Here is a 20,811-nt window from a genome sequence, read left to right as displayed (position 1 = left end):
TGTAGTTCGTCGTAGATTATCCTGTCACATCCTGCGAAACCTAGTGACTTGCAATTCCATGTTCCAAGTTTCCAATCGTAGTCCTTATTTCGTCGCGTGGGTCCTTGCCGATTGTATCGAGTCGTATTTTCTCCTATGTTATTCGCAATGGGGATATTTACGGGTGGCTTATTGGGTCTACGCCAACACTCCTGTCTCGCCGGAGGGCCATCGTGCCAGTTCTGTTTAACGTCCCAACCAACACTGGGACGACCACGCTGATGGGGCTACCACCTTGGATCTAGCTGGGCGTGGTGCAGCGTTTCTTACTCAGCCGCTGGATGCCAGAACAGACGCTGTTTGAGCCGCACCTCCTTGGTGAACAGACACTCGGATCGTACATCCTCAATCTAGCTGAAGTCAGAAGGACAACAGTGCCCAGGCTGCGCTACCAGCTAAGCACACAACTCTTAGCTGGCGGTCTTTGTCATCGTTTGACCCGTGGAAGCATGAGGTAGGAACTTGTGAGGACCAGAGCTATATTGGACGCTGTCCTTATCGACTCACCGTTTTGCAGCCCGTATTTTGGATCAAATTACTTGGTAAATTCCGGAAGGATTTTCAGAAGAAATTTCGAAAAAAAAACCTGAAGGAAAACCTGAGATTCCTCAAGAAAGAGATCCTTCCAGGATTTCTCAGGGGGCTTTCATTTAAAATCCCTCAATTTAAACATTCATCCAGGAGTACCTTCTGAGATTACTCCAAAAGTGCTGAGTTTCATCTGGAATTTCTCGAGCTGTTCTTCTAGGATTTCTCAAGGAGTTTCTTCCAGGATTCCACTTTTTCAAATTTTCCTTTGAGTTCTCTCTGCGATTCCTCCATATCTTGAAGCTCGCGAAGGAATCTCGAAACTCCTGGAGGAATCCCAAGAAGAATTTATGGGGGGAATCTCAGAAGGTCACGACCAATAGCAGCGCTGGTTTTGATATGATCACGCAGAGCTGTCACCGAAGTGTTTCGTGATTTAGGTTACATTTATTTAAAAATATTGTCTCTAAGAAAGGCGATGAGAAAGTTTGAAGTGAATTCCCACAAGAGAAAAAAATCATCATCAAGTGAAAAAAGTTTTCACCTTTCTGTACAGCACAGCTTGTTTCACGCTGTAAGGTAAAAGGATCATTTGGTGTACAATTAAGGGGAACCTGGGGTAAACGCACCCCCGAGGCAAAACGCCCTAACGCTATTTCATTATATAAACGAAGTTCCGTCGGATGCAAGCAAACTAGACGGAAAATTGAGCCGGACAACTCCAAGAGTGCCAAGAATATTCGAATGAAAAGCGTGGAAAACGATGGTTTTCCACATTTGAAAGATATAAGCGATTGCGTGCGGTTGTATACCATTTCACCGAAAACCATTTCGCGGAATTTTTTTTCGCGGTGTAACATTTCGCGGAATACACCATTTCACCGAATACCATTTCGCGGAACGACTTTTCGCGGAATGTACTGTTTCGCGGAATACCATTTCGCGGAATGTAATACTTTGCAAATAATAATGGAATAACACATTATTTTCTCTGCTAAACTTTACTAGATCCATCACCGATTCATGCGCAATCATAATCACCTCATCTCTACGATTGTACTAATTGATGTTAAATCTGTTACTTTTGTGGACAAAAATTTTCCTTCTTTGATTCGTAGGCTGTTCTTGAGAGTTCTAAACGTCAGGCCAAAAGCCATTCGGCCGAATGTCTTTAGGTCAAATGGAAATGCGGCCAAATAGACTTGGCGCAATAACCAACAAGCCATCGTTGTCACAAAAGTTGTACTTTCAAGCGCTTATATTGCTAACTCTTTCAGAGTTTTTGATTTCCTTAAAACAAGTCTGTTCTTTCCAGTAACGTTGTTGATTGCCGACTGAATTGGGTTCTTTAGGGGTATCCAGATTATTTCATAATCGGATTGTCCACCCAAAAATTACTCAAAATCCAAAATTTCATTATTTTTTGGAGCCCGGGAACTATTTTTAAAATGCATTTAAAGTTTGTATGGGGAAATTTTTTTGTTCGGGTCGAAATGTCACTTTATCGATTGAACTGTCATTCTATCCACGAAAATTAAAACGGTTTTGTCAATTAAACCATCAAAACAAAGGTATTGAAATCCAATAAAATTACGTTATACTCAGAAAAATGAGCTCTTTCGATTAGGCTATAGAAAATAGCAATATTTTATTCACTAAACAACCCAATTGTTAAATTTTTCATCATTTACCTTCTTCTCTTCAAAGGCTGTTCATTAGGCCTGTCCATCTTTTCAAAAATGTTCTCTGATTCTCAAGTCCACCCCCATATTTTGATTGGCATCCTAAATGAAGTAACTGGTGAAAATTTCAGCCAAATCCATTGAAATTAAGAGGAGCATCAAATCAATTTTGTGTTTTTCGTCTATTTTTGAACTTCAAAAAATCATAACTACACTAAAACTTGTCAAAACATAATTCTTTCGGCAGAAACAGAAAGTTATACTATTTTGCTAAATTTTCTCCGAACAACGTGTGCCAATAAAATTGAAGAAAACATGTGTAATTATCACATTTGTAATCAGAAAAACCTTAAAAAGTTAATTTTTTGATAGATTTCGTTCTGGAACACCCTAATAAACGTAATAAGTTGGATTTTCCAAAACGGCATCATATTCTCTAATGTTTTATGGTTATTTGCTTCTTTGACGCCAATGCTGTAGGAGTTGAGCAAAAATTACTAATATTCGTGAAAGCCAAATGTGGCCTAAAAACTAGCTTTTCGGGTGCAGTCACGCTTTGGCGCGCAAAAAGTGGCATCGCGTCAGCACTGATATAATAGCCAACACCTGCCATTACGCTTGTTTGTTATCACCCGTGGTAGGGGTAGCCAAGGCAAACTACAAAAAAGCATAGCTACTATGTTCAGTACAATTTCGCGCCACAGCGTGATTGTCTCCAAAAAGCTAGTTTTTGGGACGTCTTTGGCTTTCCCGAATTTTAATAATTTTTGCTCAATTCCTATAGCATTGATGTCAAAGAAGCAAATAACCACATAACATGAGAGTATATGATCCCGTTTTAAAATATCCAACTTATTACGTATATTAGGGTGTTCCAGAACATAATCTATCAAAAAATCAACTTTTTTAGGTTTTTCTGATAACAAATGTGATAATTACACATGTTTCCTTCAATTTTATTAACACACGTTGTTCAGAGAAGTTGTAGCAAACAAGTATAGCTTTCAATTTCTGCCGAAAGAATTATTTTTTGACAAGTTTTAGTGTAGTTATGATTTTTTGAAGTTCAAAAATAGTCGAAAAACACAAAATTGATTTGATGCACCTCTTAATTTCAATGGATTTGGCTAAAATTTTGACCAGTTACTTCTTTTAGGATGCCAATCAAAATATGGGGGTGGACTTGAGAATCAGAGAACATTTTTGAAAAGGTGGACAGGCCTACTGTTCATGTGGTGTGTAGTTTTTAATGATCAAATTGATATCTCTATAGGAGATTTGACCTTCTTTTGATAACACTAGTTTACAAAATAAAATGAAAGTCGTGAACTTCTGCCAACGACCAAAATTTTTGAAGCTCAATATAGTGCTGATTTCGAAACCGTGCTTTAAAAAATTTAAAGTAGAGCAGTTTTTGAGTTTTAGCTCAATATCGAGTTTTACAACTTTTAAAAATATGGAATTTACTAAAATTCAAATATCTTGCGTTTTGTTCAACCAATTTCAAATCTTTTTCCAGAAATTGAAAGCTGAATACAATACCATTTGATCATCTGAATGCAGGTTTTGCGTCAAATTGATGAAATTCAAGATACTGGCGAGTTTTAGGGACGATCTGCTTAAATTTTAGCCAAATTTCCAAAAATATTTGAAGAAATGTATTTTTTTCAATAAGAAATAAACAATCTAAAAATTCTTTCTCAACGTTTATTTTAGATATCATATGTAGGCAAGTTACAGTAAAAAATTCAGCTCAATCGGAGCATTGCTTACGAAGAATGAGATGTGTGAAGTGAGCGACGTTGCTTAAAAATAGAACAAAAATCGATTTCAAATCATTAACCTTGTATGAAAAGTCGAAAAAATTTCCGGTCTACTGTAATTTTTTTCCTTCGCGTTTTCGAACTCAGGGCATGATTCTACACCAAAAATGATTATCAGCTTACCGAGTTCAAAAATACTGTAAACTAGTGTAATAGGCTGTTTTTTCAAGTTTACTGTTAAAAATGTTGGCTAGTGACCGAACTTATAACTTATCTGAGATTTTTCATTCTGTCAAAAATGGGGTGATCTTTAGAGTAACACTACAGACAACAGATGTATCACTTGGAACAAAATGCGATAAAAATCATCGTCACGAAAACATAATCGCCTAATGTAGATTATGCTGTGGTTCGCAAACCCACTGAGTAGATGGCGGTAGTTAGTAAACGTCAAACAGGAGTAAAAACGATGCAACCGCCATAAGCAAGCGATTTGCGAACTACAGAATATTTGAATAATCCGTTAAAAAAGGAAACGATGAGAAGTGAGTAGAGTGAGACGTCTGTTTGTCTGTGGTAACACTGCTGGTGAGTTTTTTGGTGGCCAGGCTGCTGACGTTAGAGATTTATCCTTCTTTAAAACAAGGGCTGTTCATTCAAGTTGCACTGGAGTTATCTATTGGCAGTGTTATAGCTAACTCTGTGGGAGATATGTTCTTTAGATCTTTCGACGCCTATTATCTTATTGATCTAACATCTATTCAGCCCAATGATTGTTCGGCCCAACGTCCATTCAGTGTAATCTCCTTCGGTCTAATGACCCAGAATCATAATTCAGGAACTGAATCTGCTTATCAGCTTCAACACTTTCACCTTTATCGATTGAAAGCATTGTAAATATGCCAAAATGATGCTATTTGTAAACAGTGTGACCGCGTAACCCTTAAGCCAAGTAACACTCCTTAGTGATAACTTTACCAGATTTCTCATTTATTTATTGTTTGTATGTTCTAGCTAACTCAAACTGTTGTAATAGATATTAGAAAAAATCTTATTTTTGTATTATATATGGTTTTTCCATCTTTCAAACAAACGCTGTTTTAACAGATATGCTATGTTCAATACGAAACTTTTCCTTCTTCTGGTCAAAACTGTTCTTTCATAAATTGTATGCATTATACTTATTTTGGCATACCTGCTAAATTAATATTACCAGAGAATTTTCCTTCTTTCATACATAGGCTGTTCTTTCAAAGTATACTGCTACAAAAATGAATTTTTGATATGAAGTATTCCATTTTTCATGTGCTGATTTGAATTTTGAATCTCATTATGATGTTGTCTCTCGATAAATTAAATTGTTTGCTCTTATTAACGATTTTCCGCGAAATGGTACATTCCGCCAAATGGTTTTCGGCGAAACGGTGCATTCCGCGAAATGATTCATTCCGCCAAATGTCATTCCACGAAATGTTACACCGCGAAAAGGAATTCCGCGAAATGGTTTTCGGCGAAATGTTATACAATCATTGCGTGCTGATTATGTGGAATCATCCTTTTAACTACCATCCGCCTCCTGCACCTTCCATTCGCTACCGTAAATAGTAAGATGGAGCCGCCTGGTATTTTATTAGAATTCGTAGCGGAAAATACCATAGGTCGTATTGCCCCACCTCGCGGTGCGTTTTGCCCCCAGCAGTTTTTCAGTACCCAAAACGTAACACTTTTTTAAATTTGTAATTTTATTCGGTAAAATTGATATCACGCAAACCAAAAGTTGGCCACTCTTAGTCAAATAAGTAAACTAACTTTCAAAATGCAAGACACCCATAAAATCATTTTAATCTTAGTAATTTAGCCACGTTTGCTTGGGGGGGGGGGGGGTTGGCATATTACCCCACCTTCCCCTACTACACTTGCAATTTAATTTTCTTTTTTAATCACTTAACCTAATTTATAGCTCTATTGTCCACTGGGGCACTACGTGAGCAATTTCAATTGACAGCTGCACTTTTTGTATAGCGCCTATATTCTATTCTACTTTATCGAACTGGTTGCCTTTCTGCTGCTTTCACTTTTTCTACTTTATACCTAGTAGAATGATGAGCACAAGGATGATGATAGATGGCCGTTGTTCCTTTCCAGTCCGATTGGGGGTCCATTATGAGTAGCAGTTCGCCGATGTCCAGGTATCCGGGTCCGTTTGAGCCATGGGGCTCAGAAGAGGGTCAGTGTCAGTTGCTCTCGGGGGAAAAGCAACTGACGAAAAATTGCAAGTGCCGGGGCTGGGAATCAAACCCATGACCATCCGCATATGAAGCGAACGTGTGACCAACTACGCCACGGGCCCCAATTTAATTTTCTTAGTACAACTGGGGAAGGGATCACAATATTCTATCTCGTTTCAGAGATCGAGCAATGGCATATGGGGGAAAATCCTTTGTTCCACCCGAGGACGAGGAGCCCAGATGGAGTGACATTAACTTTCTTAGCAACGTCACTCTCATCGTTTTTGCTTAACTTCTATACTATTTACTATACGGAGTGGTTGGCACGAGATGTCTCCGTTTTATGGTTTCAATTTAATATTTCGCTGCACAGTAAGTCTGACCGCTTCAATACTTTTAATGCTTCACTGCAAGCATTGATAATGACAAAGAAAATGATATAAGCAGTCGAATCTATCATTTTCCAAGATTCTTCCAAGTGATGACTGTATATGTGTAGACTACACGGTAAAAAATCTACACGCTGATGTAAACTGATTGGTAGTTGGATTCGCACTTACTGTTCAATTCATTCGATACCAATCGAATATCAGTTGGAAAAGAACATCCGATGCCTCTTCAATATTGATGGAACTTCACTTCAATTCGTTATTGACAATGTTTTGATTCCAAAACAAGAATTCAAAAAAAATGTTTCTCGCACCCAGATTCGATACCAGGACCTTGAGAGTCATGACCATCTGTGCTGCCACTACACTACTTCACATCTGCTGGTTTGTTGCGAATCAAAGCAGAATACTTTCTACCACCTGTCATCTATGTTTACTTTCGTACCCAAAGCAGTCATTATCAAATCAACAGCTTTTCACTTTGGATCGTACTGCTTTGTACAGTAGTGTGAATCGAAGTGATTTTCCGCTGATTTCTCCGATGGGTTTATTTTGGTTCTCAAATTAACATTGACAGCATTGCGAATTTAAAGGAAAAGTATTTCTGATCATGTTGCTTGGGATGTTGAATAGGTGAGGGTTTTTTCCCTTGAATCGAGCGTGCAGAGTTTTACCGTGTATGAAATTCTGGAAAAAAGCGAAAATCAAACCTGTATCGTGGAGGGGACTTTTACAGGAATTCAGGTAGAACCTCTGTGGAAAAATCCTAGAAAAATACAAGGAGAAAGTAAGAAAAGAGTGCTAAAAGTCCCGCGATGAATTCAAGAAGGAAGCATTCCAAGCAAAAAAAATGAAGCGAATACCAGGAAAATACCTAATTGTACTCCCAGTAGAACCAACGAGAGAAATCCTGGGAATTTAACATTGGAGAAACTCTGACAGCAATTCCCTTAAACAAAGAGAACTATAAGAGGTGTGTTCAAGGAGGCACTGCCAGAAAAATTTGGAATTAAACTTTGGCAGCAATCCTCGGAGGAATCCCAGCAGATGTTTTGAAAGCATTTATGAAAAAAAAAACCCTGGATAAGCTCGTGTAGAAATCCCGCAAATCACTGGGAGTAATCCCAGGATAATGCTTTGGGGGAAAGCATGAGGGGGAAGAACTGGAACCCCATAAAATCGCGAGGAACTCTGTGAGCGATTCCGGACAAACATCTGGAAAGTAGAAATTCAAAAAAAAAAAAAAACAGTTGGAAATTATCAAAGAAACTATATCTTGAACAATTCCTGGTGAAATAAAAGGAGACATCCTGGAAAAGTACCGGTATGAATTCAAGAAAGAATACTCAGATTTCAATATTTGATTATTGTTTGTTTTTTTTACCATACGTAACACATAAAGCATACACTTGCATACACAAGTTTATATCATTTTCATATAGTAGAAACATAGTTGTTTCATTATTCGAAACGGTTCTCTGTGCCATTTTGCTCCGAAAGCAGTTAGACAAGTTCAAAGTTACCCTATAAAAATCAGTAATTTGTAAATAATTTTGTTATTTCAAAAGCTAGCGTTTTAAGATATTCTGCAAAAACATGTATTTTTACATTCCAAACAACTTTGTAGAAGGCGCAAAAAATGTAAAAAAATCCGTTAAAAAGTTATGATGAAATATATGTTTTCTAGGGGTCATGCACATACAACGCAATATCTCTCGTAAAGTATGAGATTTAGCATTATGACATTCTTGACAAAGTTGTTCAAAATTGCATTTTGCACAACTTTTCCGAAGACATCGAACGTCTATCTGCATTTTTTGAAAAAATATTTTTACCATCTCACTTAAAGGTGGATTGATCATCCAACTGTTAAAAGATGCGCTTTGTTTATGTAGAAACTTCTCCGAAGAAACTATATCGCAAAAATTAACGGTTCATAAGTTATTAAAAAAGCGTACGAAATCGGCAAAATAAATCACTGTGGAGTAGTGGTTCCGGGTAGAGTTTGGGCAAAAAATTTGTATGAAATCGTAGAATTGTTCCCAGGGGAAATTATGGGAATCCTGGAAATAAATTCGGAATAGATCCTTGTAGTAATCATGGAAGACAGCTTTCCAAGCTAATTTCTGAACAATCATTTAATCAAAATTGATATTTTTCTTTCAAAAAATGGATTTTCATCGAAAAAGAATCACAAAGTCATTAGTAATCTTTCTCTATTAAATTCTACTTATTTTAAAACAAGCGATTTTGGCACAAAACACTGTTTCAATCTTTTGTTTTAATAATGAGACTATGGAGATGAACTAGCCTCGGGCTGAAATCTCCGTAATAAAGTTAATAAAAATAATAACAAATGGGAGCATGTATGCTTAGTAAGGTGCCACCACAGACAAACAGATGTAGCTCTTAGAGGAAATTCATCAAAAACTTTTGCCCGGTGTGTTTTTCATGAGCACACTACTGCCATGATGGATTTCGATATGACGTTTGTCTAACACGCACACTACTATATAAATCGCCTGTAATTTTTAATTACATCATTCAGTAACGTTTAAAATGGCAAACGTCAAAGCGCCTCTGGTGGAAGGATCGCGGAAATCAAATGGAATTTGAATTGATCGTTAAATGCATGTGCCAAGCCATTTTTAAGAGTGTTAAGTACGTCTGTTTGTCTGTGGTAGCATGTACCCTAATATGAGCCCTCTGCTTGTTGCTTGTTGCCGTTGAATCATGCGATGGTGGATTATTGGTGATATGTATTTATTTTTGGCACAGGGTTCACGTTTTAGTGCGTGGATGCCAGGCGTAAAATGATAGATTGTGTGAAGATTACTGTGAACCGGCACAGTTCGCTCTTTGTACGCATTATATGATAGAGGGGAAACGGCTTTTCCAATCCGTTTCTAATTCTAGCGATGGCTACGAACATACGAATGAACATGAGATGTATACAGAACAGACAGAAAGTAGATAGAAAGATACAAAATATGAGTAAAAGGACGAGCCAGTAATTGAACCCAAGACCATCTGCGTCTGAATCAGAAGCGATAACCAGCTTGCGACCCACTTCTGATTACTGAAGAATTTTGCGACCCACCATCATGTATTTTCTTAACATACGTCATTTTATAAAATGTGGATTTATTTTTCAAAAATTTACATTTCATCGTTTTTATAAATTTTGATTAATTAACGTTCCGTAGTGCTCATCTCATTTTTTTTATATTAAGTGATCAGTTTTAACAAAATGTTTGTCTTGAGAATGTGAAATAAGTTTTCTTAAACATATTTAACAAGTCTGACTCAATGAAACACAACAGAAAAACACAGATTTTAGGTATACTAACACACAATTTTAAAATAAAGAAAACATAGAATATATATAATGTCTTTGAAGCATTAGTGCCAATTGTTTGCTTCTACATAACTAAAAAAAACATCCTTTCAAATGAACGGAAACAAAGTCAAGCATTATCCATCATACTTTCTCATGTGAAATTGAAATCCACCTAACATATCGGGTTGAGAATGCTATTCTATATTTATAACGAGTGGGTAAACGTCAGGAAAATTATAGTAGTGCTGAATTCTTTTATTCTAGTCAGATCCTTTGTCCACACTCATTTAAATTCTATTTGATTGGGATCACTTTTCAACTAGGGGAAATTGAGTGTTTTCGGCAGTTTTGTTCTCTTTGTCATGAGAGGTTTTTACTGAAAATACAAACTACAATCAACAACTTGAACTCATTTTTCATTCAACACAAGTAAATCAATTATAAAATTCACCAGAATCTTTAAGAATTGATTTCAGAATGCAGATCGTAGTTGCAATATTCAAGATACTCCAGACTAATTCAAAAGTTTGAATATAATTAAAAATAAGCATATAACTTTATTTCTAGATGAAATTCTGCCAATTTTCCAAGAGATTATTTTGTAAATTTGAAAATGGCTTACAATGTCATTTGACATAAGTTAATTAAGACATTTATTTAAGTTCGCCCAAGCCTTCGCGACCCACCCAAAATTAGCCCGCGACCCACCAGTGGGTCGCGACCCATAGTTTGAGAAACGCTGCACTAGACCGCTAAGCCCGTCTCTTTCTATGCCATCCCGATCAGAAAGGCATAACAAAAATGTAACAAAATTATATCAACGGTTGATATATATATCAACGTTTGTTATATTTAGATATATTTGAAAGAATTGATCTGAAAACCTGATATAATTATATCAGAATTATAACAAGATCAGTTATAATCAAAATAAATTCATGTTGATCATCTTTATATCAACATTATAACAAACTCAGTTATAGTTTTGAAAATGAAGTGTATGTCAAATGAATATGCTACAGGTGGTGTTTGGTGCGCAATTTCGCCGCTCTGTGGGGTACAGCCATACTCTTCACTCCCATACTAATTCTTCGTCTTGACGTAACGCCCCCACTGGGTCAAATCCAGCTTCTCAGCTTAAGTTATTAACTGAGAGCTGCCGCTGCCAATGACCATTTTGCATGTGTGCATCGTGCAGCAGGCACGAAGATACTCTATGCCCAAGGAAGGCAAGAAAATTTCCTTTATGCAAAGTTCCTGGACCCACCGGAAATCGAACTCTTCGCACCCAGCGTGGTCTTGCTGGATACCCTACCCACGCCCTTACAGCTGTGGCTATATGGGCCAGCCACTACTCCTCACGGAGAACCAATGTTTACACTTTTGCATGGCATTCATTGAACGATTAACATTTACACAAATTTCAAAATTACTCGTACGCTCCCATTTGACGACAAACATGCCTATAGGGGTTATCTGCAGATGAGAGACTCTCTTTAAGTCTCCTCTATTTTGATTACAACGTACTTGTATTTATGAATTTGGATTTTTCTCATGTCAGAAGGTAGATAAAGCAACCCTTTTTTGATCTACACATAACAAATTGTAAAAATGTGACATCGTGATAATTTAATGAGAATCAGAACAAAGAGAGCCTCTCTTTTGCAGATTGGACCTTTAGGCATGTTTGTCGTCAATTTTTGTCAAATACCAACATGTTTTGGTATTCCAAGGTGATTTGTAAACCAAACGTGGTTCCCATGCCGAAATTATTGCAAAATATTCGCGTAAGTGGTTGTTCGAGCTGATTTTCGATCTATGTAAGTCTTAGTCACTCGTTGAGCGCCACGGATTTGGTCTATTAGGGTTACACATATATTAGTGCTAAAAAAATTAAGCGTGCTCCACTGATATTGGCTACCTTTATTCAGGACACGAGTGCTACTAGTAGTACTAGAGTATCTAGACACATCTCAAATAATTATATGCAGCTACAGAAGCGTTTAATATTAATTCCAATCTATATGATAAGTGAGGCATCAAAAGGGATTTGAAAAGGATGATTTTCATCGAAACTGTCAACATTCCTGTAATAAGTTTTAAGTGTCACAATCCTCCACTGATCATGTTTGAATGATTTCGTTTAACATCCACTTACAATTTGAGAGCGGTATTCAAATAGGATTAAAGCAATGATACAAAATCTCTACTGAAATCAAACTGATGTAATAATTTTTGCAATCGTTTACCATTAGAAACTTTGATAGAGTAGTGTGCGGTGGTTCGGCAGCAACAAAGCCATATTCGCATAAATGGGTGAGCTGGTTTCATGCTATTATTTTATCGTGAATGTTCGTTGTAAAATAACATGACTTAAATATATGCCATACAATTAAAGTTCAGTAGAAATACAGCTGCTGATCATCTGCAAACATGTAGATTAGCGTGGTTCAAAAAATCGTTTTTGCTCCACACCGCTTATTCGATTTGTAACCAGAATCTATGTCTCCTCCCAAAATTTGAGCTAATTTGGTTGAAAATTGAGACTGCACAAGCCCTTCAAAGTTTATATGGGAATTACTACGGGAAAACGACGTTTTTCATTCAATCGACCGTAACATTTTCCCAACTGTCTAAGATGATTAATTGAACCCTGATACTCATAGGCAACTTTATTAGCTACAACTTTGCCGAAGACCGCTTTGAAATCGGACGGCTAATTAATTAGTTATCGATTTTCATCGAACTGGAGAAACTTTAACAGTGATCCTCCAGCTTCCCAGCAGGCAACAGCAGGCGTGCTTTCCAACGTTCAAAATATTGAAAACGCATATAGATTTTTACAGTGTTTGAAAACATTTATGGAAAGGGGGTGATAAAATCGGAACATTACTGTACCACTCTTTTCAATGTCTGAGAGCCATTGACTATCTTTACCACTTTAAAGAAGATACGACATTTATTTCTGGTCTGAATCACGAGACAAAACATGCTAAAATGCAGAGCACATTCTTGAGTTACAATTGTAACTAAATTATATCCACTTTTGTTATTATATCCTAAGATGACGTAATTGCGATCAATTGTATCAAGAATACTTTTATGTGACGTCATAGTTTCCCTCGCCTGTGCGTTGGACAAACGAGTCTATTTAAAGACCAGCCACCAAAACGAAGAACCACTTGATCTTAAACCTCCCCTCACTTCAAGTGCTGCAATGGCCTCATGGATAAAGGCGCCGGAATGTAGTTGAAGGCTGGCGTCCTTGGTTCGATTCCCGTCTGGGTGTGGGTTTTTTACATACTAAGTGGGGCAAGTTTTTTATACAAAAAACTTTTCGCTAAAAATAAATAACACTCTTAATAAAAATTAACCAAAAAATGAGTTAAAATTTACCCAACTCAATTTTTACCCAATATATTTATATCTAATTTATAACAACATGTGTTATAATTTTTCGATCATTCCAAGATTTATTATATCTCACGTTGTTATAAATTTGTTAAAATTGTATCAAGACCTGTTATAATTATGTTATGGCTAGAGCAATTTTTGTTATAATTTTTGTTATTTTAACACCTAACCGGCGAATTTTATAACTCATTCTGTTATGAAAATTTTTTGAAATAAATAACTCAATCGGTTATAATTTTGTTATGCCTTTCTGATCGGGATGGGATGGGGTTGAAAGTTAAAACAGGGCAAAAGAGAGACTTTTATGCATAAATTAACTTTATACTTCAAATGATGAAATTTAGTACGTAAGAGCACGTTTCACTTCTAGGAGTTTGTGATGGGGACGAACAAGATGGGCAGGAAGTTTCAGGGAGGTGTTTCAGGTTGTGGCATGGAGGTTTAAGGGTAGTTTCAGAAGCATTTGAAAACTTCTCGAAAGATAACAAACGCTTTCATTTGGATTACAGAGTCATCTGAACCCCCTGAAGTCCTCAGAAACCCCTTATACACACCTTCAATGCCCCAGGTTTCCCAGGGTTTTTAGGGTTCGAGGTGTAGAAGGTTTTGGGGACTTTAAGAGGCATTAGAGAGGTTTCTCAGTGGATTTCAGGGGTGGTTCAGGGGGTTTGAGAGGGTTTCTATAGAGGCATTTCAGAGGTTTTCGGAGAATTTCAAACAGGTATTAGAGGACGTAACATGGGGTTTCAAGGGAGTTTTGAGGGTTTTTGGTGAATTGTAGTTGCATTACAGGAGGTCTCATGGGGTTTTGGAGCCATTTCAATAAGTTTCAGACTTCGAATGAGTTTAATCAGTTTGTACCTTTTAATTCCACCCTGTACACTAAAACTTCAATTTATGTTCATGGCTGGGGGTGCATAAATTAAAAATGTACATAAATTTAAAAAAGCATGAAATGGGTGAAATTTGTGCATAAATTAAGTAAGGGCTTTAATGAGGGAATCTAGTTCGTGAGAACAGGTATTGCTCCCGGGAATTTGAGGCGGAGCTAAGGGTTTCAGAGGGCCCAGTAAAGGGGGTTCCAAAGGGCTTCAAGGGCGTTTCAGGGCGTTTTTTCAGGGGATTTGAGGTGCCTTTTAAGGGCCATCTGTCAGATTTTGATGGCGTTTTTATGCGACTTTGAGATGGGATCCCTGAAAATCCTCTGCAACTTCCTTAAACGCCTCAAAGATCCTCCTAAAACCCCCTCAAACCTCATTTAACGCACCTGAGACGCTCAGAAACTCCCTAAAACTCCTCCGTAACGCTTCTGTAATGCCTCTGAATCCCGCCGAAAAGTTCTGAAACATCCTGAAATGCCACCAAAACACCCCTCAAACCCCCTCGGACCCCGTAAAACGCACCTAAGACGCTCCGAAACCCCCAAAAACCCCTCCGCAACACGTCTGAATCTCGTAGAAAATGCTCTAAAAACTGCCTGAAATGCCTCTAAAATCCCCCAAAATCCTCTCGGAACCCATGTTACACCATGAGACCCTCCGAAACTCCCGAAAACGCCTACGTAAGGCCTCTCAAACCCGCCAAAAATGCTCTGAGACTTTCTGAAATGCCTCCAAAATCCCTCTACAGTATGCGGCAGGAAAAAAATGCGAAAGTGTTTTTCAACTTCAAACCTCATTTTCCTCCATTTGACGTTAACTAATCTATGTTTCAACGTTCCATGATCTCTAACAGGCTAATTTTCTGAACAGTTATTTTAAAAAATCACTTCTTGGGCACAAATCTTTACAAGACGGCACCGGAAGCTGAAGACCATCAACATTTTCAAACCACTGAAAAGCACACAGGTCGCTAAATTTCATACCTGATAAAACAAAACTTTTAATTATCTCTACATTATTATCTTATATACCGTATTTATTTCATCTGGTATGTGAAACTACATGGCTCTGGACTAATATGGCTTGGTTTTTCATCGAATTGAAGCTATTTTTACTATTATAGCCATTTTGTCTAATGACCATTGCACAATGGTCCACGAACCAGATTTACGAGGAAAGATGCATGTAGCGCCTTCAAATGATTTTTTAGACAAATATGGACTTCTACAAAGTTGTTGCTAATAATAAGGCCCTCTTTCCAATGTACATAAAAATTAGGGTGGTCCATATTTTCTAAGAAATTAGAAACCAAACTTTTTTATTTGCAAGAATAGCTATATACATTCTTTGGGAGAGATATAGATCTATCAATTTTGAGCAAGTTTGCTGAAGACAGCTTTTTTGTAGCTTGAAAATTGACCGATCTAGAGATATTTTTCTGAATTAGCTTAGGGTGATTCAAGAAAAACAGGTTTTCTGACTTTAACTTTTTCAGTTTCAATTTCTCATCAAAGTCGCCCAAGAAACACTTGTAGAGCGTTTGAAAACGCGTCGTTTCGTGCGCTGAGACGATCGTTATCTCTCTTGGTTCAAAAGTTTTGAGTGTTTTTCTTCAAAAATCATGGTTTATTCAAAAGGCGATATTACGGATTGGGGCAAAGATAAAAAATATCTTTTTCCATCATTCAAAAGAAGAAACATTGTTATAAAACATATCAAAAAATAAGAGAGGTATTATTTTTGTAACTCAAGTAAAAATACTTGAAAAGTGCCTATTTTTCCTAGAAAATCATCAATATCTTTTGAACGGAGTGACGTAGCAACATTCTCAGCGCACGAAAATGTGCATTTTTGGAAGCTCTAAAAGTGGTTCTTTGACGACTTTGATGAGAAAATTTAAATGAAAAAAATTAAGCAAAAAAACTGTTTTGCCCAAATTTTGAGCATTTTCCCATAGTTTTCATAGGGTGACGCTAGAACAAATCGTTTTATCGCTCTAACTTTTTTGTTTCAATTTTCTCATCAAAATCGTCAAAGAACCACTTTTAGAGCTGCCAAAGACGCACATTTTCGTGCGCTGAGAATGTTGCTACGTCATTCCGTTCAAAAGATATTGATGATTTTCTAGGAAAAATAGGCACTTTTCAAGTATTTTTTACTTGAGTTACAAAAATAACACCTCTCTAATTTTTTGATATGTTTTATAACAATGTTTCTTCTTTTGAATGATGGAAAAAGATATTTTTTATCTTTGCCCCAATCCGTAATATCGCCTTTTGAATAAACCATGATTTTTGAAGAAAAACACTCAAAACTTTTGAACCAAGAGAGATAACGATCGTCTCAGCGCACGAAACGACGCGTTTTCAAACGCTCTACAAGTGTTTCTTGGGCGATTTTGATGAGAAATTGAAACTGAAAAAGTTAAAGTCAGAAAACCTGTTTTTCTTGAATCACCCTAAGCTAATTCAGAAAAATATCTCTAGATCGGTCAATTTTCAAGCTACAAAAAAGCTGTCTTAAGCAAACTTGCTCAAAATTGATAGATCTATAACTTTTCCAAAGAATGTATATAGCTATTCTTGCAAATAAAAAAGTTTGGTTTCTAATTTCTTAGAAAATATGGACCACCCTAATTTTCATGTACATTGGAAAGAGGGCCTTATTATTAGCAACAACTTTGTAGAAGACCATATTTGTCTAAAAAATCATTTGAAGGCGCTACATGCATCTTTCCTCGTAAATCTGGTTCGTGGACCACTGTGCATTGGGCGCGCAGTTTTTTGATACCAACTTTTTAGGCTTACATTATCACATGTTAAAAATCAAATATGTTAATTTTTATTTTGTAGTGCTAGAATATAGACGTTGACTGATACATTGTCATTTAAAAAATAGTCATATATATCCTATATTCAGTGTGTAATAGCGCCTTGAACTTTTCGCATTTTTTCCTGCCGCGCCCTGTAAAATCCCCTCGGACCCAATGCAACGCATCTGAACCTCCAAAAACGCCTGCCTAACGTCTCCGAATCCCTCTAAGACCCACTTGGACCTCATGTAACGCACGTGAGACCCTCGGAAACACCCGAAACCCCCCCCCCCCCCTGGAGATCTACTGGTATCCCGCGGAAACCCTTTAGGACCCCCTGGAACTCCCCTGTCACTTCCATTTGCTCATCCCTATAAACACTCCCTGGCCACCGTTGCAATAGTTACCGTAATTATTAAATATTCTTATGCACAAAATTGGTTCTGAGTAAGCTCTTTTTATGCAGGGCGTAAAAAAGGTGCATAAATTAAAAGTATATATAAATAACATGCATAAATTTTGATTTCAGTGTACAAATTACAAACTGATTACACTCATTCTACTATTCTGGTATTCCACTTAGAAAATTCGAAAAGTCGGTACAAGAGTTATAGACGATGTTCAGCTGGTTTCAGAAGAATAAAGGGGGGTGGGGTTTTTTGGGGATTTCAGGTTGATTTTGGAGCCATTTAAAGGAGTTTCAGGGGCGTTACAGAAAAACTCAGGGGCATTTTAGGGGGTTTTGGAGGGTTTCAAGAGAACCATAGGGGGTTTTCGATGGCATTTTGAGGTGTCGAAAGAGAGTTTAAGGGACGCTACAGTTGGTTTTAAGGCATTCAGTTCTCCCCTGAAATGCTCTCAATGATGTCCGTAGATATGATCCTGGAACATCCTTTAACACCTCTAGAATGGGCCTTGAATACCGCTTGGGTGTCGCTGCCTTAGTTACTGTCATTACACCAATTTCAACAGTAGCATTCCTTCTCTTTATTGATGATCGGTAAGGGCGTAACAGGCACCGTTATTGACTTGATAATGTTTCGAGTTGTAGAAGATGTACATTGTCGGCGGTAAACTACATCTACGCTCCATTTGTTGGTTCTGCTGAAGGTTATCTAACGTCAACTTTATTGTCATAAATTTGGGCATTCCATTGAGTCCACATCACGCTTATATAATGGGAAGAGGGTGAGTTGGTAATCCAATGTGTGACGTGCAATGTGATAGATATAGGAAGCGATGATTTTGAGAATAATTATTAAATTCAGCGTGGCATACTAAATGAACATCAACATGGAATAGGTGAGCTTGTTCCATATTTTGGTTTGAAAAATAAATCAAAATTAACGAAACAACGTACGGCTAACTTACATTGTTCATCTTACTCAATGTCTGTAAGAATATGACCAGTGCTGATTTGGCTGGAATTACTGTCAGCTACTTTACTTACTTCATCTTTTGCTTTCTAGTGTAATTTGCGTTGGTTTAGGTTAAAATAGAACCAGAAATTGCGGTTATTTATGCTCATGCTCATCATTAAAAGTGCTAGTCCTAGCTTCAACATAATATTTTTGAATCAAACAATCAGAAATCTCGAACTTCCACAAGCAATCTCGCATCTCGGGCGCAACCGATCTTTATCTTCCGCCGCATCAACGGTTATTCCGTCATAAACCAAAATGGAATGATATTTCCCAAAAGCAGCAGCAAATACTGCAGAATTGTCTCCATCGTCGTCATCGTCGTCATCGTCGTCGTCATCCCCGCCAGAAAAAAAGGCTGATTATTTATTTAAACCAGACGAAAAGAAGCAAATAAGTTTCCTGGAAGTCAACCAACCAAACAACAACAATCGCCTCCGACATTGACGCGGACTGAGTTGACTTCGGATCAGATGCGGCGCGGTCGGTTGATACCTACATGTTGTGTTTGTGAGCGCCGACAACAGGGACATGGGCACGGAGGACGACAGTCGAACAGTAGTCCCATTTGGGCTGCTCCAAGCACCCGCTTCGAAATGATGTTACTGATTATGTATTAGGTTTAGGATGGATTGACAGCAGTCTTCCAACGTTGTTGCGAAACTCGTGGTGTGCGGGAGAGGTCAGAGGAGATCGTCGAAGGATGATGATGACGAAAGCTTTGTTGCAGTTTTTCCGACTGTTCGTTTGGGGATGGGGAAAATTGAGCGATTGTCGTTGGAATACGGGGAGAGGAAGAAAACGAATCACTTTATATTCATGGCTGCAAAAAGGTCTTTCTGGCATTTTTATTATTGAAAGATTTTACTTTCAACAAGATATGGGATTGCACGGATGGATAGTAGGGCCGTACCTTGGGCCGTACTTTCCATGCTATTGTTGGATTGAATGGTTTTCTTCAGTCTCGTTTCTTACGTCATTTTTGCTATTATTTGTGTTTGTTATTCATATTTCATACTATTTTCTAGTTTACTTCGCTTTCATATTTGTTTCCATCCTTGTTTTCTCATTTTTCGTTTTTCTTACTTTATTTTGCAAGTTGTTTTTCTCGAAATCAACCAATAAAATCTGTGTAGGTGGTGGTCTACTCTAAGGGTGTCAATATTTTCCGCCATTTGAGCATTATTGTTCGTCGCCATCGTCATCGTCATCACCGTCGCAGGAAGCACTGCGACAGCCTCCGTTCATGAATGATATATGAGCAAAATTAAATTTTATTCCACGGAATTTACTTAAGCGGGGGGTGAGCAGCAGTAAGTGAACCTGCTTCATCGGATGTACTTAGGATAAACGACGACGCGATTGCGGCAATCTGATTGAATATTCAAGAACTGACTAACACGTTCGCACCGCCCAAGTAACACTTGACATAACCACGTTCTTCTTCTTCTTGCTCTCATTTGCAGGTCGCCCACCGCCGCGGGTGTCCTGGTGGCACAGCGATAAGGAAATATCCGGCACCAGTCATCCGTCCGCCATCGATGGCGCCGCAGCCATGGTCAACCAGCTGTTCCTCGGGACGGTCACCCGGGAGCTGTACGGAGCGAAGTTTCGCTGCAAGGCAGCCGTGTCCAAGCTGATACAGCCGCTGTCGAAGGAGGTCTCCATTCAAGTGCACCGTGAGTATCGACGACGATGGCAGGGAGTGGGCTGAAATGTAAATGGTGCATAGAATTCATTGTGTTCTTGATCACCCAGGAGTTCCTCCAGGAATTCTTCCAGTGTTATTTTTACGAATTGTAATAGAAATTCCTCTAAGGAATTCCTCCATGACTTCCTCTGGGGTGTTCTTTCATGAATTCTGGTTGAAGCCAATCAGGGATACCAGGATTCTGAGCGAATCTGGGAGAATCCTGCTCAGGATTCTGGGAGAATCCTGCTCAGGATTCTGAGAAAATAATGCTCAGGATTCTGAGAGAATCCTGCGCAGGATTCTTAGAGAATTTTGCTCAGTATTCTGAGAGAATCCTGCTCAGGATTCTGAGAGAATTCTGCTCAGGATTCTGAGAGAATCCTGCTCAGGATTCTAAGAGAATCATGTTCAGAATTCTGAGAGAATCCTGTTCAGGATTCTGAGAGAATCCTCCCAAGGATTCTGAGAGAATCCTCCCAAGGATTCTGAGAGAATCCTCCCAAGGATTCTGAGAGAATCCTCCCAAGGATTCTGAGAGAATCCTCCCAAGGATTCTGAGAGAATCCTCCCAAGGATTCTGAGAGAATCCTCCCAAGGATTCTGAGAGAATCCTCCCAAGGA

At 38.1% G+C, this 20,811-nt stretch overlaps 1 protein-coding gene across 4 annotated transcripts in view; it reads left to right on the top strand.

The window, feature by feature from the left end:
* LOC109406630 (uncharacterized) overlaps window positions 1-20,811 on the top strand; it is a 688,592-nt gene that overhangs the window by 512,008 nt on the left and 155,773 nt on the right. For all 4 annotated transcript variants that reach the window (XM_062847228.1, XM_062847227.1, XM_062847225.1 and 1 more), the window contains one exon: window positions 19,964-20,176. In XM_062847228.1, the coding sequence (XP_062703212.1) occupies window positions 19,964-20,176 (213 nt within the window). The remainder of the gene's footprint in view (window positions 1-19,963; window positions 20,177-20,811) is intronic.

Source organism: Aedes albopictus, chromosome 1 (assembly GCF_035046485.1).
Source record: "Aedes albopictus strain Foshan chromosome 1, AalbF5, whole genome shotgun sequence".
In the NCBI taxonomy this organism is placed as follows: domain Eukaryota; kingdom Metazoa; phylum Arthropoda; class Insecta; order Diptera; family Culicidae; genus Aedes; species Aedes albopictus.
The sequence above is the reverse complement of the archived record's forward strand: the minus strand, read 5'-3'. Positions and strand labels throughout refer to the sequence as shown.